Below are 20180 nucleotides of genomic sequence, written 5' to 3'. Positions count from 1 at the left end.
TTAATTAGTTAACTAAATGATTTTCAATATTAAGTTTTCAGTAGATCAGTAAGCATCACCTGCTGTCGCTCCAAACTAGCTGTGCCTCTTTATGTCCGTTTGAATTTTTAAGCATTTCATCATTTAACAGAGGATGTGATCAGAGTCTGCCAGTGATTCAGGGGCAGTTTGGTTGATTCATCAGGCCTGTTTCATTAAGAAATTCAGGATTTGCTTTTTGCTGTTTACACAGTGAGTTACCCAACATTAGAACGAGTGCTTGTCACTCCCAAGTTGTCAGATACATCAGGTTGGCCAGTACACGCTTTTCTGGATAAGGGCCAACATGTCAGCATCCACTATTCTAAAGACTAAAGCGTCTTCTAAGCACTTCATCGTGAATTATGGATGTACATTTTAAGTATTTTCCGTGATCAATTTTTGGAAATGTTAACGATCAATTATCGATTAATTGATTAAAAAAAAAACATTGTTATTCTTACGTCAAAAAAAAGGCCAAATACGTTGTCTTCCCCCTAAATTATATTTTGTACAGCAACAAAATGCATCTAACTGACGGGATTGAATACGGGTACGTGTTTGACACGCAGAATATCAATGATCAGGCTCATTAAAATATTCTACGCGGACATAATCTTATAAAGTGAAGGCTGAGACTACTAACAGAAAAGTACTTCAGACTCGCAGTGTCCAGTTTTCTGTCTACTCGTTCTTATTGAGAAAAATAATCATGTGTATTCAGTCAGGTGTCAGCCGGGAGCGCAACCGGGTCACTATCGGTCCAGCTGCAGAAAAGCTCAGACGGATCTGATGTTGCTGCTCTGCAAACATAGCGTACCTGAATTTCCCACCTGTCTGTTGCCTTCGTATCCAAAGGTTAAAATGTCCTGTTTAAAGTTGTCACTCTTCGTGCCCGTGTTGTTGTTGGCAGCAGTTGCGTATTGATCCTCTTTAAAAAAGCGCACGTGCAGACCTGACGCGCAGCCGCAGCCCCCAACTGAGCGTCTCCGCTGTGCGCAACACCTTTAACAGCTGATTCACATCCAAACATGCTTTAAACTTAAAACACCTCCCTGATAGCTGAGTGTAATATGAGACCACATGATGTTTGTTCCACGTGACGGAAAATTGATAACAAAAATGCGTGTTTCGAGTAATTTCTTAACAATAAATTAATCGATAATCGATTAATTGTTGTCATCCCTATCGTGAATGTACTTGATCCGTGTTATAAAGATCATTGCTTGATGTGGGAATAAGGCAGCGCTCACAAGAAATTATCCAGGCCGAGATGGATGTGGAGAACCCGCTTGCCTTGATTTTACTGAAGTTGGTACACAGTAGGGATGCAGCCGGGAGAGCTACCGGGTCATAATCAGTCTGCAGGCGGAGAAAAAAAGCGCACGGGGAGACCTGTCACTCAGCCGCAGCCCCCAGCTGAGCGTCTCCACTGTGCGCAACAACTAGTCAGCTGATTCACATCGAAGCATGCTTTAAACTTAAAACACCTCCCTGATAGCTGAACCAAATATGAGACCACATGGTGTTTGTTCCACGTGATAGAAAATCAAAACAAATGTGTTCAAGTACGTTCTTAATTGTTGACATCCCTAGTACACAGTCCTAGCCATAAATGCAATGGCACTAATAATTAGCATAATTTCTATTTCTGTGTTTCTGTGTTTCGGTTTTCGGTTTTCGGTTGGTTTCCTCATTTCCAGTTTTAAGTTTCGGCCAAGAATTTTCATTTCGGTGCATCCCTACTTAAGTCCTTAGAGTGGACAGCCTGGGTTCAAATCGAGCCCCACTTCCCCACTCTTTCCTCCCATTTTCCTGCTGTCCTGTCTACTGTCTTAGCCGCTGAATAAAGACCAAGTGGCAACCTTGGGTCTTGAGAATTGATGCCAATGCAGAAGTGCTAAAAAAATTGCAGTTTCTCAAGTGGCTACAAAAGTCTCTGAAGCCATATACACATTTATTTTGAAGATACCAAAGTTATGAGTGTTGCATAATCAGGGGCACAGCTGACTCGACTGACAGGCGGACACACTGTAGCTATTATCGAGGAGGCTACAGGCGCACCTCAACTCCGCCTCTTGTCTTCTTGCTAGATCGACTGAAAGTCAGGTCGAGTCAGCATTTCCAATAAAACCACTTGCCAGTTTCAGCCTCTCAAATGTGGTTTGCCAACATTGATATACAAAACTGCCACTTGCTCTAAGTTATTTCATCAGTTTTCAACTGTTTTGATTGTTTTTAATCAACTTGAGTTTTTCTATGAGGAAAAACAACAACATTATGGATACCAGCTTCTTAAATCTGAATGTTTTCAGATAAACTGCTTTAAAATTCAAGTAAACTAACTTTCTGTCAGTTCTGGACAAAAAAAAAGACTATTTCGGTCGTCAATTTTCACTTTGGGAAACACTGATACTTAGTTTTCCTTTTCCCCCCAGTGTCTGACATTTTATGTAGTAAAAAACTCATTGTTTAATCATGAAAATAATTTTTATTTGCCGCCGCAGATGAAACTCAATCTCAATCACTCAATCCTTAAACTGTGAGTTCACCATCAGAGCTGCTCCTCAGTGTGTTAAAATCTTCTCCTTTCTGTTCTCCAAGAAATGGAGTGATTTAGGGGCCACCTGCCCTGGGAAGGAGACAGACTGACTGATAGAGAGGCAGAGAGAAAAGAAAGAAAGAGATAATGAGAGCTGTGAGCTTTATCTACCTCTTCTCAAACACCACGCGCTCCAACATTTCTGTCCTATATTTGTTTTCCTTCTTTTTTGAAGCCAGAGGAATGCTATGCGTCTGCTGTGGTGTGTGTGTGTGTGTGTGTGTGTGTGTGTGTGTGTGGGTGTGTGTGTGCGTGTGTTTTTGTACGCTATGCATTTGTGTGTGTTTTTGCGTGCTACGTGTGTGTTACTGTTAGTGTATTTATATGAGCCAGTGTTTGTGCTCATGTGAATCCATCTTTTGCAAAGTGAATGGGATGGAGGCTTTGAGGGCTTTGAGTGCGTTTTTGTGCTGAGATGTATGCGTGTGTGTGCGTGGGAGCGCGTGTGTGTGCGTGTGTGTGTGTGTGTGTGTATGTGTGTGTGTGCATGCATGCATTAATGAGTGTGTGTTTGTGTGAGAGAGAGAAATGGTGGGCAGCCAGTGTCATCATTTTTCCTCACACCCCTCTCCTCCACCACATGCATATTTCATGGAAGCGGTCATTTATGTCGCCAGCAGGAGAGTTTCTTGGCCAAACCACTACACTGTGTGTGTTTGTGTTTGTGTGTGTGTGTATTTTATTTTGTGTTTTCCCCTGTGAGTGCAGACTGAATATGATATACTGAAATAATTTTTCAGTGTAGAAATATCTGTAGACGTTAAAAGTCACTCAGGACAGCTGCAGTATGCTTGCTGCTTACCTGGTGTAGGAGCTGCCTGTGTTTGACTGATGTCTTTGTATCTGCAGTGTGGCTCAAGATGAAGATGTCTCCAGAATTGTGGTCATTAGTTGAGGTCTGCTTTATGACAGTTTCTTTTTCCCTCTATGAATGAATTTAAGTTTACTGAGTGTCTGAAGTGAAGCAAAGCAGGTCTATGTCCTGACTGGTAATAGTGTGTTTGGTGTGTGTGTGTGTGTGTGTGCTTACATTGCTCTGCATATGTGGCAGCTGCACGCAGGATGCAGTGTTTGGTCTGTAAACAGAAGCCTCGGCTCTGTCACTTTCAGCATGGAGCTCGGTTTTTGCCCAGATGGTCTGAAATGGTTTTCTCAGTGCAGAAACTCAAAAGCCACGTAACCTTCGTTTTCCTGTGCACTGTAATTTTAATGCAAACTGTAGATCAGTTGATGACAGGAAATGATTCTGCTTCTGGACTGACAGTTTTCAGACTTTTAGCACCTTGTATGAGAATATTTTGTTTTCTTGCCTTTTTTATGTGTTTGAGCTACATTGGCCAGAAATTAAGAAGACATGTTTCCTCTTCTCTTACTGATTTTCAGCTTAAGATAATGGAGTCATCACATCTTCATTTTACTACAAATATATGATTTTTGGTTCATGTATTGATGCTCAGAGGCAACTAATTCCATACTTGTTTAAACAAAAATTCAAATTCACACCAAATGACAAGTCTACAAGTAAGAATACAGTCAGAAAGCTTTCAAAATGAAGCACCATTATCTAACACGGCTAAACAACAGATCACAGAGTCTGTGGGTGAATTATGTCAATATGTCTGCTATGTGGCTAACACCACCAGCTGTCAGTCCTCCCTGCAGATTAACGTCCACATGCCTGTGCTAGTATCTCGTTTTCTGGATCTAAGTATTTCCACACTGAGCTGGGCTGCATGATGCCAACTGCTATCTGTGCCTGTTTACATCTGGGTAGTAGAGCATTATAGCACTATGGCATTCAGCAGTTACTGGGGCTACAGCCATAATGCCATAATGCTAGTGGCAGGTGGCTGCGCTATAGTCTAGACACAACATGACCAACAATTCAGGCCTACAGTATTTGTTCGACCAACTAGTAATTCTAGTGCTAACTAGTGGGGTAGAAAACGTGTGTCATTGTCATGTGAGGATTAAGGCAGTTTAATAGATCAGTGGGTAGTTCTTATCACATGGTGGCAGAACTAGTGCTGGGCGATAATCCGATAACGATAACTATTGTGATATAATTTTTCTTCCCCCAAGCCACTTAAAATGGAAGGGCGTTAATGAGCCTTAAATGCTAGTTGCCACCCAACATTAGACAGAAGAAGAAGACAGCATTGAACAGCTTACCATGTCGCGGGGTGAGAGGTAGGCGGGGCTTAAAGATGGAAAGAGGAATGTAAACAGAGCTGAGACGAGGGACAGCGACACTGAAGAAAACTCAAAACCTGCCAGCTCAAAGCAGAGTCGTTAGTCTGACACTGTGTTGACTCTGCTTTAACTTTTAACTTAATACACTTCATTAAATATACTTTCAGGATGTGAGTAAAGGAAGAGCACAGAGACAACTTCTGCTGTTAATTTCTAACACGTTTAATGTCCACCATGAGCGTAATAAAACGGAACACTGAATAACCGTGATGCACTCACTGCACTGTGGGAAACAACACCACTCTGCCCGTAGCCCTCAGTTATCTTAAAGGGGAGAGCACAACTCAAGACAATACTCAGAATACAATTTGACATATTTTTTTTGGAAATTTAAATCAAATTAGGAAAATAACCTCAATCTGAGAAAATTAAGAATCTACAAACTAAACCTTCACAAAAATGTCATCTTTCACAAAAGACCTGCTTCCTGTTAGCACCATCAGAAATTATGAATTCAAGAAGTTCATCAGAAAATTAAATCAAGATACAAACTAACAAACTGTCTGGTTTCTTCAACTTTCACTCAGGACCAAAAATCTGCCTTTAAATTTAAATGAAAAAATGATTTGATATTTATTGTGATAATTATCCATACTGATACGAAATATTTCATTGTTCGCACTAGGCAGAACACAATCAAAGGTCAGTGTTGATTACAGGTTGTGAAAACAAATTTTCTGGACTTTTGAAAAGTACGTTTAATTTGATACTGTTGATTCTCAAAAAACGTATCCATTAAAAAATGAATTACCTGGTATGAAAGTTGGTTTTTTTTTACAGATAAAACAAAGTATTGACTGTGTTGCTCTGACTGCACAAAAAGTGACGCTATAATGTTTAAGTTTGTAAAGACTGTGATTAATAGAAGTTGAAATTCCATTGTTCAGAGCAAATTAAAAAGTACATTTACTTCCTAAATTTGTATGCATATGTTTGTTCTCTTTAAAGTTTTCCTAAATTTAAAGATAACAATTGAAAGATAACCCTAACCCTTGCTGACATCTTAAAATAAATCGCTGTTTAGTTAATCCTAAGTGTATCCTCTGTATGCACACATTATTGTGGCTGAATAGTGCCAATACACCACCTTAATAAAAACAAAATCTTACTTTAGGCTTTGTGCCAGGATCATCCCCTTTTCAGTTCCTTTCCTCTGTCATACAGAAACTATGGTTTAGTCCCTTGTTTCAGTCAATGTTAAATGAGAAATATCATCCACCCAAAATTTCCCAGTCATTGATATTGATTGCTTAATTTAGATATTTTAGTTGTGTTGTTATTTGAAGCACGAGGGGTTCTTCTAAGGGGCCTGAAAGCTGGGAATGCAAAAGTAGAACACGTTTTACAGTAAACTGCATCACATAGAGGGTTTCAGTTCCTTTCCAAACTACGTCAGTAACCAGAGTGAGACATTTTATTCACATCAAGGCACTTAGGTTAAAAATAAAAGTAGTGCCAGTACTGCAAGGTGTTAAGCTTATTTTTTTACACTGACATGACTTGTTGCAAGGTTGGACAGCAGTGAAGTAGTCATTCAGTTTGGTCATCTCATGTTGAAGATAACTAATAACTATAAAACCATGACGGAGCGCTCAGAGGAGGTGAAGCAAAAACTAAAGAGTGAGGTAAGGAGTACTTCTCTTGAAAAGTATGTTTTAGTATGCTCAAGTCTTACTGCAGATAGCATCTGTTTTCTCCACCTATCATCAAATCTGCTCCAATATTCTAAACATTTCAGCTGTTTAAAGAATACTAAAAAAACCAATTGGAACATTCAAGGATAATTATTTAGGCAACATGAATTCTGTTCCAGCTGAAAATACAACATATACTCTTGGTGCATTTTTCCCTTAGATGAAAATGTCGCTGCTATGGTTAGATCACTAAACAAAGCCCACAGCGTTCATATACAGCTTTTAAATGTCAATGATATGCAAAAAACCTCAATGTAACACAACAAGAATGCACCTCATTACAAGACAACAAGAGTTCTTATTCAAGCTCTCTCAGGTTTAGCACTTAAATGTGCAGTAAAGCACATACTCTGTAAATAATAATAATAATAATAATAATAATAATAATAATGATAATAATAATGATAATAATAATAATAATAATAATAATAATAATAATAATAATAATAATAATAATAATGTTAATAATAATAATAATAATAACAATAATAATAATAATAATAATAATAATAATAATAAAGAAATGTCATAATTGCTGATTTTGAAACTAACACATTGAGCACTACACCATGTTCCAAATTATTATGCAAGTTGCATTTTTGTGAATATTTTAAAAACTATGTCAACAGTTGTTTTCAAATTCATCAAGAAGTCAGATAGTGAACTGGCCTGCCTGCTCACCTGATCTCAACCCAACTGAGAACTTGTGGTCAATAATAAAGGAGATAATTTACAGCTATGGATAGAAATACAGCTGAAAAGAGCCTCTTTGGAAAGCCATACAAGGTACAGCTCACAGTGTCAGCAGAGAAGTCATCAGAAACTAAATCAGTTTACAGTGACCTCTGACCCTCACTGAAAGAAAAGGAGGTTATATTGGACATTTGAGAAACACTTTAGATTTGAAATGATTCAAAGACATTAGCAGCTTTATTTTGTACTCAAATGTAAAGAAAACTGTTGTTTTTGTTGAAGTTTGAAAACAGTTGTAATAAATTTTATTATTTTCAATCAATAGAACGTTTAAAATGGTGCCTAGTTTTTATTTTTCACAAGTTAGATTCTCTTATCACCAACTTGCATAATAATTTGGCACAGCCGAAAAGCATCATTTTAACCACACAGTTGAAGAAATATATTCACTATCTGACTTCCTAACAAATTTTAAAACGACTGTTAACATAGTTTTGAAAATATTCAAAAAAATGCAACTTGCATAATAATTTGGAACACAGTGTAATGGACCTGTGTGCTTTGTCTTTGAAGCGATGTGTGTTATAGTGAGTCTGTACGTGTTTTATCTCGGCTCTGCCTCAAGTCTATTGAGGCCAGCAGATGTATTGTGTGTGTGTGTGTGTGGGATTATTTTATATGATATTTTTATTTATATTCTGTGTGTCTATGTATGTGTGTGTTTTAGTCAAAAGAAGTGTCCATGTATAGTGTGTGTAAAAAGTTGACATTGCTTTCATTGCTGCTAGTAAACCAGTCAATAGATAGTAACTAGTGTCCTTTTTAAACGATTTATTCTTTTATATTTACTTTTTTTTAATCTACCACCAACATTATTAATTTTACTGTACAAAAATCTAACCAATGAAGGAAATATTAAATATTTTATTCTTGTCTTTCTTACAAACGTGAAGCCTCAATGTGCAAAGATTAAATATAGGTTACTAATAATAAGAAACCACAATGCCACTAATTTTATTCTTAGAAAATAAACCCAACTTGTGCTTCTTTCAGCTCTACTATGAGTCATGGTTATTTTTCATTTTGAACATAAAAAAACTTCCAACAGTCTTCAGCTTCAGGTTAAATCATTTCATCACACCTGGGGTCTGCAGAGGCTAAAGCTATCTCAGGCAAACTGTGAGAGCAGCCATGGTAGCTGGAACTCCTCAGTATTTATGAGCCACGGTGTTTTATTTTTAAAAACTCATGCTGTGCGTCTGAGTGTTTGGTTTTTGTTACCTGGGCTGAGGAATTTCAGCAATTTGTGCAGCAGATTTGTATGATTATTGATCTGTGAGCTGCAGGAAGTGCTGAGTTACAGTCACTGAGGTTATAACTTCCCTGTCTTTGGTGTTCAGTTTTACCTGGAGGGAGTCTCTGTAAATATTTGTACAGTTGGCCTGAAGAGCTAAATCTGAAGTCAGTGCAGGCGGCACTAAGACCCCATCATCTTTCTGCTGCTACTCCAGTTCATGTCCTCCTTGGAGGGACCGCCTTACCCTCATGTTGACCCAGGAAATAACCTCTGATGGTTTCATATTTTCAAGTGCATGGTCTCTGATAGTCAGTGTGTTATATGTGGGCAGGTGACAGTTTCTCTTACACCAGGAAATGACTTAGTTTGTGTAATACACCAACATCAAGCCAGATACAACTAATATTGATGAAGTTTTTCAACCATGCACTTAAATTCAGTCGGCCTGTTTATTTTTAGACTCCATGAGGTTAACAGTGGAAGGAGACTTGGTAGAAAAAAGTTGTAGGAAATTTCTAGCCTCTCATAAACTGGCAGCTTGCTGGGTGTGTTGCATTTAACACATAATTTACATACCCTGCTATGTACTCAGCTCTGACTGGAGAGTATTTTTTCTGACTTAACCATTCAAATATGCAGAAAGAAGTCGTTGATTTTTTTCTACACATTTTGTTTACCCGAGTACAGAAGAGCTTTCTTCTCCTTCTTTTTTTTAATTCTGTATTAAACAGGTTTAATGAGATAATAACAACCAAGCTGGCAACACTGACACTGCAGCTCTGCATCTATGATGTAGTCGAACCTCACTCTCTCTACACCAGTGGCACAGAGAAGTAACTCTGAAGAAATCAAACTGAGAGTCATTTGCTCTCACCTGATATGTCGCTCAGTTGCTCTGTGGGAAATTTGCATGAACTTCAGCTTTTCAGCCCTCTGTCTGTGTGCTGCTGGGCCTTTTTTTTTTAAATTCCCTGCACGGCTCAGTCGGAACACTGGACTACACTCCACAATGAATAGCAGCCTATTATAGTATGTATGTGCGACTTGTCCTTTGCTTTGTGTCCTGGTTCTGCACTGGGGTCTTTACACAATCAGTCCTCCCCAGGACATCTCCGCTGAAAAAATAGTGTCTATGGAAGTTTCTAAACCTGCAGGGACTTCATTCAGATATTCTCCTGAATCGCTGTGCCCTTTGCTCAACCTCAAGGAGATTTACCCTAAAGAGGAACCATTTCATGAAACTTTCATACACAGCCCCACCTGTTGTCTCAGGTACTGCTGCACCAATGCCAAAAATGTGCAGTTGTTGAAAGAAATAGAGAGTTTTGACCCTTGCACGCCTGAATGACCCTGAAAGCATCTGCTCTGCTCTTTTTGAATTCAACTCATAAGTTTGTCACTTCACCTTTTAAAAAAATACTTTCAGAAATTCTAAAATATGCTGCAACCACTTATGTCATTCAATTAAATTGAGTCTCACTTAGGGATGCACCGAAACGAAAATTCTTGGCTGAAACCAAAAAGCAAAAATGAGGAAACCAAGGCCGAAAATTGAAACACTGAAACACAGAAATAAATTATCATGCCATTAGTAAGGAGACTGGGGACAGTTGTAACATTTTACTCCTTGGATTTGAGATTAAGCCATGCATTTTCTGTTTGTGTTGCACAGGCATTTTCAAGGCCATTTATTAGCAGACACTTGAAGCTAGTTTGTATAGCAGTTTGAACACACTGGGTTAAAAGAGCTCAAAGTTATAGACAGAAATGTAAAACAATTTACAACTGTCCCCGGTCTCCCCTACCTTTGCATTTATGGCTCTGACTGTGTACTAACCTCACTAAAATTAAGGATCCCATTGAACATATCAGACAGCAAGGGTGCATGCCCCTCATCTGATTCAGAGAGACCAGGCCTTTTTTCTGCGCTCTGTTCTCCTTCCTGCGCTGTGTGCTTCTCTATCTCCAAGCGGGTTCTCCGCATCCATCGCGGCCTGGATCATTTCTCGTACGCGCTGCTTTATTCCCACATCCAAGTTATGATCTTTATAACGCTGATCAAGTACAGTCGGATCTGAATAGATCTCAGTGAAACGTGTGCTGACAGACTCTAAGAGTGTACTTTTCATTGTTTTCAATCCGTGGTCAGTCTCAAACTCTTTGCTTAGAAGACACTTTAGTGCTGCAATTAAAGGAAGAACGGATACAGACATGTTGGCCCTTATCCAGACAAGAGGGTACTGGCCGCGTTTAAAAAAAAAAAAAAAAAATGTTGGCCAAATTTTCGGTGCATCCCTAGTCTCACTACCTCCTAAATGCGGGTCATTGTTTTGTTTAAGCTGAAGCACAGCCACCTGCCATTAGCTGAGGCTGTAGCTCAGGTTATTGGTGACTGCCATAACGCTATGATGCTCTACAACTCTGATGTAAACAAGCACAAATGACAGATGGCATTGCATAGCGTGGTGGTGTTTGGAAGTATTTTATGTGTAGAAAATGGAGATTAAGTTTTTATAAAGGCTGTGTCTGATTAAACTGGGATCTGACCACTCTATAGGACTAAAGCATAACCAGCCCAGGTTTGTGGACATTAACATGAAGGGAGAACTGAAGGCTGGTTGTGCAAGCTCTGCTATCTTTAGCCACATTTGGTAAACCAATTTGACATTGTTTACCCACAGATTTTGAGATCACGTGTTTAGCCATGTTAAAGAAATTATACTAAATTTGACTTTGTTCTGAGTGTTTCTTGAACTTGAGACTAGTTAAAATTTAAATATCAGTTTAAAGTACCAGGAATGTAGTAGCCTCCTAACATTCCTAAACTCATAAAAAGGAGGCACTTATATTCAGTGTTTGGAAAGTTTCTGAAAATGAGCAATAAGTTCCAATAACTTTTCGACCAACAAACAGTATCTCAGTAATTACCTGGCTTAAAATCACTGTTGACAAGTAGTTTTTTGTTTGCACACAACTATCATCACACTTTTGCTGTTAGCTGTTGTTATGCAATTATTTACTTTGACTATTTGGTGGAAAAATGGCTGTGGAATCAAACTGATGCATTTTAGGAAGTAATGGAGGCTGATACTGATACTTGTACAAGTGTCAGAACAATACATCAGACAACAACTTTTAATCAAACTTCATTTTTTATTTCTTGTGAGAACTTGATGTTGAATCTCAAGAGTTAATTTCTCCTCTTTCTCCCTCTCTTCCCCGTCACAGCAAATGGTGATGAGCCTACGGGTGTCTGAGCTGCAGGTGCTTCTTGGCTACGCTGGGCGCAACAAGCATGGACGCAAACACGAGCTGTTGACAAAGGCGCTGCACCTGCTGAAGGCTGGCTGCAGCCCCGCCGTGCACATGAAGGTCAAAGAGCTCTACCGACGACGGTTTCCCGCCAAAATGATTTCCCACTCAGAGCTGGCCATGCCTGGGTCACACCACCCGGCCTCAGCTGGAGTGGTCGGAGGAGGCGGTGCTGCACTTCCCGCTGGCCTGACGCAGCTGGCGTATGAGGGTCACGGAGGTCATGGTGGAGCTCCATCACCTGCAGCCTTACTGCCTCTCTCGCTGCTTGGACCAGGGAAACACGAGCTGACCGGGCTGACGCACCACCTGTCCAACTCAGCCACGCTGCACCCCGTCCACCCCGATGTCAAACTGCAGAGGCTGCCCTTCTATGACATGCTGGACGAGCTCATCAAGCCCACTAGTCTAGGTGAGGACCTGAGTGTGTGTGTGTTTGATGTGAGAGGTGATAGTGATTAAAAGGGAATGATGGAAGATGGATGCATTCATGGGTGCAGGATATAATAAATTATTTTAAGCCATTATGCAGAAATGCGCTACTTTTTGATAAAAATAGAGTCAAACTGGTTTTTAGTATCCAACAGTAGACCATACTGCTTTTTATGTATGGTTTGGCATTTAAGAAACAAAGTATACGACCGAGATGTGTTTGCTTTTTTTAAACAGGAAAGAGTTTTACACAGAAGCCAAATTCTAAATCAAGAAATGAAAGGAAATGCTATAAATGGAAGGTTGTGGAGGTGGTTAAGACATGCACCATTTATAGCAACTCCAACCATGAAGGTTTAGTGCACACCATCTCCTATCTCCCTCTCCATATGTTTCTTGTCTTTATCTGCATCCTCAAAACCAACCAGTGAGTTTCAACTTGCCAATATTTCTCTCAGCGTATTTTAACCAAAACAAGTCAGACACAAGTCACAGATAACACTGACATTTATGATTCCTCTGTTGTGGATAATCTCACTGTCAGAGCTGATGCTGTGCTGCCTGCAAATGTTAAAATACATTACGGACATGTTACTGCAGAAGAACAGAAGACACAAAGAGTAGAAAAAGGCTACAAATGGTTCCCAAGAGGTAGAAGTAAGAATACTCAGTGGTTTCTTTAACCATCTCTTTATACAAATAATGAATAATTCATATTTTCTTTTACTATGTTGAATAAATAAGTAGTTGTATTTTTTCAGGTGTTTACTCTGATTGAAAAGGATAGAACCTGCGATTAGTCTCAAGCTTCAAACATCATATTCTGCGTCTCGTTGTCTTTTGTTGTTGTTTTTGTGTATGTGAAGCTAATAGTGACATTCAGCTGGATAAGTCTCAGTATGCACTGTCGCTGAATTATTATTTGCAGATTTATATGGATTGCTTAGCTGGAACTTGAGCGTCACCGCATGATGAATTGTTATTATGTATTCACTGTATGTTATATTTCAAGCTGTGCGGCCGTTTTTACATCTGTGTGAGGCCTCTGAATATGAATTAATGGCTGCATGTGAACCATCAACAACATACATTGACAGTATTGCATTTATCTACAGTCGCATGTCTCCGAGGATACTATTTATAGTGAGCAATGATAGGACACGCATTTATGAGTATAGCCGTCAATCTGCAGCTCTGCAGCTCTGCACATACTCTTCGTGACTCTGTGTACTTCCTGAACAAAACTGAACTCCTCATGTGGTGACACACAGAGAGCTGTAATTTAAGTAGGCCTTAAATCAAATATCTCTCCATATGCACAGTACATGATTCAGTATCCAAAGAAAACGCTGTGCTTGTACAATCTTCTCTTATTTTAAACAGAAAACTGAATACAAATAAGTGTTTTATAAGCTTAAAACAGGTGCACTGTTTTATTTTGTTAAGAGGGTTTCAGAAAATGTTTTTCTTTTTATTATGGAACAGACTTTAGTTTTATTTATTACGTTTTACTGGTATTTAAATGTGTGCCGTGTGCTCCATCAGGACTGCCTGGTTGTGTGTTGATCAGATTTCATGAACAGTGTTTTCAATGTCGTTGGCCCCAACCTTAAAGGTGGAGTAGGACATGTTATTTTGATGCATTTTTCTCAATCACGAGCAAAAAGCGATGTATACATCGATAGGGAGTAATACACAAAGTGATCTAACACTGAGATGAGAAATCTCAGTTGTCTGTGTCAGCAGCTAGACTGCAATAAGTTCGTCCAATCATTCATTCGCCACCGAGCGCAATGATTGGCTGACCGGCCGGATGACCTGTGACCTGCCGAAAGACACACCTCCTGTTTACAGGAGTGCGCGTGACCTGACAGAGATCGTCATCAACAAGCTGTTCACTAACGCAGAACATCTGATAAACATGTCAGAGAGAGAGAAACCAACGATTTAGCTCAACTTCTGCCCTCAAGTTCTGCCGCTAAACAGAGCAAGAAGAGGAAGACTGTGATGGAAAAGGAGACGACTTAAAAACACTGGATGAAGATACAAACACGAGTCAATATTCGGGCTGCATTTCTGCGACGGCTGAAGGATTTAAAGGGTCTCTAAAGCGACGCCATGGTTGCTGATTTTCTACTGGACAGGTAATCATGTCATTTCATTTGTCTTTGTGTTCATGGTTTAGTTCATCTATGAGACAGCTAGCGATAACTTCGGCTAATGCTAGCGGCCGGCTAACGGCTTGTAGCTCTGTTTATAGAGACCTGTACACAGTCTGTTAGCTTGTAGCTCTGTTTATAGAGACCAGTATACAGTCTGTTAGCTTGTAGTTCTGTTTATAGAGACCAGTGTACAGTCTGTTAGCTTGTAGCTCTGTTTATAGAGACCTGTATACAGTCTGTTAGCTTGTAGCTCTGTTTATAGAGACCTGTACACAGTCTGTAAGCTGCTAGCTCTTTATAGAGACCTGTATACAGTCTGTTAGCTGGTAGCTCTTCGGTTGCTCTTTATCAGCATGAATGGGGTGTTGTACTAAGTCTAAATGCCGTCTTGTCTGTGTTTTCATAGCTACGAGAAGGAAACATCGACGTCCACACCGTTAAAACACGGGACGCAGAGGCCTCCACCCCAGCTGTTTCATGTGTTCTGAGTCCCCCTCTGACCGGTGAGTTTCAGGCCCGATAAGAACTCCATGAACATGAACGTTGCTTTGACCACTGCTTGCATGGAGGTATAAATACTGCTCTCTTTTTTTATTGTGAGCTATTTTTGATTTACGTACGCAGAAGGGTTTTTTTTAATGCCCGCACAAAATAAAATCCAAACCATTCTCTTTCACTTCACGTGATCTGCATGCTAAATCGCAATCTGAGACCACACCATACAGACTAAAGAGATGAGAGACAAAAAGTTTGGCTGATAAAAAATCCTGTGAATGTTAGCTGCTTCTCTAAAAGCTTGGTTTGGTGAAGGAAAGCATGAATAAAAGTGTTCAACTTGGAATCAAATACACAGAATAACTGTATTAATAATCTGTGGGCACAGTCTTCCTCTCCAAAGAGGGAGAGAGCACATTTTGACATCACTTACTCTGAAAATATTAGATAATATTCAAGATATCAATAAGAAATACAGTATATGTACCATATGTGCACAATACACACTGCAGTAGGCACTAAGCACACACTAGTGATAGTGGTGTCAACTCCTTGAATGGCTAGAAGAAATAACTGTTTATATACGGGGCTGAAGGAAGGGTTATTATGATTGAAATCATATGCACAGTGCTGTAAGATAATGAGAACCTTTGACTAAACTTCTGATTCTTTCTTCTATGTCAGGTATTGCACAATATTTAACAAGAAGACAAAAAAGTGGAGCCTGTACACAATGAAGGTGGGTAAGGACTACAAGTACATCACAGACCTCCAGAGCTAAATCCTGCACAGAAAGCTGACAGCAACTGGGGGGATGCCAAAGAAGAGAACAAGGAGGCCGGATGATCCACGCCAACATGTTTACCTTCAACAGCCATTATTTTTATTTCTGTAATAAATACATTTTCTAATAAAAGTAAATGTAAAACAACCCTTTGATATTGTAATTATTTGTTTATAATGTTGTATGTTACTTGATATGGATTTAAATTATTTTGTGATTTGAAGAGAGAAGGCCAGTGTAAATTTAAAGATTTATTTAACAAATGTATACACAGCACACTCAAGTATTTTTTTACATGAAGATAAAATATATACAAAGGAACTAAAGGGTCACCATACAAGTATTGAATGTAATCATGTCATAGTTTCATTCACTCTCCACTGAAACCTTTATACTGTCCATGTGGAAGGGTCACGGATTTTCCAGATACAGCAACAAGGTATTACTCTATGACCTGCACCAAGTGCTCCATGCTGCCAGACAACAACCTGTCTGTGCAGCATGGCGGAACTTTCTGTTGCTGTCCCCAGGATCTGGAGCTCGTCCCCGGTCGTTGCTCTCCCTCTCGCTCGTATGGCTCTGCCTTGCACTCGACCCCGGTCTCGTCCTCTCCGACCTGAGGTGCTTGGCTCAGGATCGTAATCAGCAGTCATCATGAGAGCTCTAACAAGCACAAAAAACACTCAATATGTTGTAGTTCCAACACGAAAATGAAGACTGTCAACAATGGTGAACGCTAATAAATATATAGGCACTGTAGCCGTCTAGTAACTAAACATCATGACATGCTAAATCAAAATAAACATGGCTAGCCGGAGTTATTAGCCCGGCAGCAGCAACTTGCTCTAGCTGTATTTCAGATGATAAAAAACAAACACACATAAAGCTAACATGCAGGCTATGCTGTGCATTCTAACTAATTACATTATTTTTTAATGTGGTAATATAAGCGGTTTACTTACATGGGAGATAGACGTGTTTTTCCTCCGATGAAAATAAAGTCAATCGCTCGCCGCTCCACAGCTAGCTATGGTGACGTCATCCTCCAGCTGGAGTCTGCCACAGCGCGTTCATGTGTTAGGAGGCGTGTCCCTCCCCTCTCCCTACAGGCTGCTCTGAATGGAGGGGGAGGGCTCTGTTCGGCTGTGTGCTTTCAAAATCAAGCTAACTGCTGCGGCTTTCTCAGGATCTCCTACTCCACCTTTAAGTAAGAGGCTAATTGAGAAGTCATTTTAAAAGACCTTTAATTTGTCCATATTTGCACTGTTTAAGTACCATGCCCTACTTTTAAAACACTATTTGAAGACCTTTAATCTTCGCTTCATCCTGATCAGATTTGTCAACATATTAGATGTGCATCCAGCACCCAGCCTGCATTTAGCATAATATCTCTGGGCTCTGGGATGTATTGCAAATATATGTAAATGTCCACATTTTCCTACATTAGCATTTTAATAGAGTAAGAGAGGCCATCTCATGATTAATATGCCTGCAGATGCATGTACAAACAGCGCCTACAGCTCTGTCATCACACCATCTTTCTCCTCCTTTCTCACCCCGTCCATTTCCTACATATTCCATCTCTCTGTACGTCTCTCCATCTTCCTCCACCCTCTCTCTGTCTCAGTGGCCATCCTCGGTTAAAATTTGCATGCAAAGTGATGAAATCCCACAGGCGTACACCTGTGCCTGCAGAACACACCCTACTTTCATTTGAATCTGGATCGCACGTTCACATCACTCCTACACACACGCACGCACACACACACTCACTCACTCACGTCTGCACATACTGTCCGTTCAAAACACAGACGCACTTACCAATAAATAATGCAAGCTTATCGTATTGTTCACAGAGAAGCAGAGAGAGCGAAAAGATGACTGACAGAAAGATGGAGCACATTGTTTCACTGCCGAAATTTATGAAACTGCTTCGTATATGAAACTCAGTTTAGAGGTGATGACCCTCTTTATGCTAATAATGATGGAGGCCTGTAATGAATCTACTAAACTCATTGTATCTCCCTGCTCATGGGCAGACTGAGAGATTTTTCCTCTCTTTCCTTTAAAGCAGCTTTACTCTCAGTCTCCAACGCTCTGTCTCCTCTCTGCTTGTTTACTTCTCTCTGATCTTCTGATTACAGCTCAATCCTTTTCTTGCTCTTCTCCCATTGTTGCTGCTTCTCCTGTTGCCTTGCCTCCAATTTCGTTCTCCTCTATCTTTTTCACTGACTCCCTTCCCCCACTTGCCAGCTTGCTCTCTTGGTTTGCAAGATGCTTTTTTTTTGGAGGAGGAGGAGAAGGCAGATTTGTTCCATTTCTGTACTTAACTACATTTCTAGCAGGCTTTTTACAGGCATGCATGTGAAGGGTAGACTGAGACAGTGCAGAGAAAGGAAGGATTATAACAAGTTTGCTGCATTCTTGCAAATGAAATTTGAATAAGTCAAAGTTAGTCTTCACAGCTGAAATGCAGTTCTGTCTGTTTGATTCAGAGACATCTGATTTTTTTAAGTTATATTTTTGGGCATTTTTGCATTTATTTGATAGGACAGCTGAAGAGAGACAGGAAATGTGGTAAGTAGGGAGTAGGGTAAGACATGCAGCAAAAGGTTGAGGCCGGGAGTTGAACCAGCGACGGCTGCAGCAAGAACTATAGCCTCTGCACAAAGGGCGTGTGCTTAAACCGCTAGGCCAAAGGCGGCCTGAAATTATAAATTGAGCAAAAGGGAGGATACCCTGTGCTTTCAGTGGTCGAGCGGCAGACTCTATGTAAAAGTTGAGTGACATAGAAGATTAAAGATCAACCATCGAAAGGGGGCAGCCACAGGGTAACCCTCAGGCACTCACCAGAGCCAAGGATATTATTACAATGCCTTTATTTTAACAGGACATTCATCGTAAAAGCACAGACAACCAGAGAAACACCGACCAGTTTTGCCTACACTGGGTCTTCTTCAGGGCGTAGTGAGGTAGAGTATGAAGGAGACCCAGTGTAGTCAAAACCAGTTAGCATGTATCTTGTCGTCTCTGTTCTTGTAATGTTTTGGTTTGTTTGTCATTTGCACAAGAGAGACAAAGGAAACAAAGGTCATAACTAGGGGTGGGTACAAATACTTGAGAACTCGGGTAGTTGCCATTGATCCCATTATTCGAGTAGCATTTTGTTACTTCGTTTCTCCTAACTGAATATACTAGGTAGGAAAATAATTAACGGGATATAAACGTATGACTTCTCCGGCCACGGCTTCAGCTTTAGTACACACCGAGCCAGATTTCAGCAAAAACAACGGCAGCTACCGCAACTACGGCAACTCTCTAGGAACATATTATTCCACCGCAAGCAAAAAAGCACAACAAATACAGAACTGCCTGCGACACCTGCGACATGTCAGTTGAAAAAAGTGATGTCTGGAAGTACTTAAAAAAAAACAATGAAGTTAATGTGCAGTGCAAGATATGTGGCGTTAAACTTGCATACCATAGAAATACTAGTTCGATGCTTCACCACATACGCTTCAAAGAGCTGATTGCGTTCGTCGAGTCGGAGTACAAGCTACCATCACAGAGAACAACAACTACAAGAGTGGAAAAGATGGAAAAAATAATAATTGCGAGTACTCGAGTAATCGTTCATTACGTCATTATAGTAATAGAGTACAAGAACTACTGTAAATTCCCATCCTTAGTCATAACTACAAAAAGACGAGCACACAACAAAGGATGAGGGTCGGTTGATGTGAGACGGCAGATACCGTTTAGATCTGGGATAACAGAATAACATTTTCATACAATCTCAGCTGAAAGACTGACGTGTTGTAATTGGCCTTACACTTTGAAAGTGACTGAAAAATGCGTGCCAAGAAATAAAAGTTAGTAAAACTGATGTAGGAACGTTTTCCAAGTTGATCAACTGTCCATGAAGAACTTTGACTAAATTGCGCAGGCAGCATGAAGATTTTCTGTAGACTGAAAAGGTGTAGGCTTGCAGTTTTATTTCAGCTGAAAGTATGAGACAAGAGCAAGTCTTTGACATTTAAAACCAACAACAGACCAAATGTATCACCACCAATACAACACAATGTTCATAAAGTCGTCTATTCACAATGACATTTTATGAATTTTACTGTGCTGCATTCTTTAGATAAAATCGTGTTTTTAGTTGATTGAATATGTTTGGTATGTTGCCTCTTATCTTTGCTCATCATTCATATTTCATTCATGTTAGCATTTTCTCATTCTAAATAACTTTTGGACGCGTTCAGGCAGGTTTGTACTTTATAATGATCCGTCCTATTTCAAGACTTCCCTAAGCCTCTACATTTACAGCTCTGTGTGTTGTGTTTTCACTAGTTTAGTCTAAATTCCTCTGGCTCTCACAGGGAAAATAAAAATGAACTTATTTTCGCTCAATGTGCATTTTCCAGCATGTTACACA

At 39.8% G+C, this 20180-nt stretch overlaps 1 protein-coding gene across 1 annotated transcript in view; it reads left to right on the top strand.

Annotated features, from left to right (window-relative positions):
- LOC117810259 (E3 SUMO-protein ligase PIAS1-like) overlaps positions 1 to 20180 on the top strand; it is a 77428-nt gene that overhangs the window by 30137 nt on the left and 27111 nt on the right. Inside the window, exon 2 of the mRNA XM_034680000.1 lies at positions 11786 to 12281. Coding sequence (XP_034535891.1) covers positions 11786 to 12281 — 496 coding nt within the window. The remainder of the gene's footprint in view (positions 1 to 11785; positions 12282 to 20180) is intronic.

The sequence above is a fragment of the Notolabrus celidotus genome, chromosome 3 (genome assembly GCF_009762535.1).
Source record: "Notolabrus celidotus isolate fNotCel1 chromosome 3, fNotCel1.pri, whole genome shotgun sequence".
Taxonomy (NCBI): Eukaryota; Metazoa; Chordata; class Actinopteri; order Labriformes; family Labridae; genus Notolabrus; species Notolabrus celidotus.
Note: the sequence above shows the minus strand (reverse complement) of the source record. Positions and strands in the feature narration are given on the sequence as shown.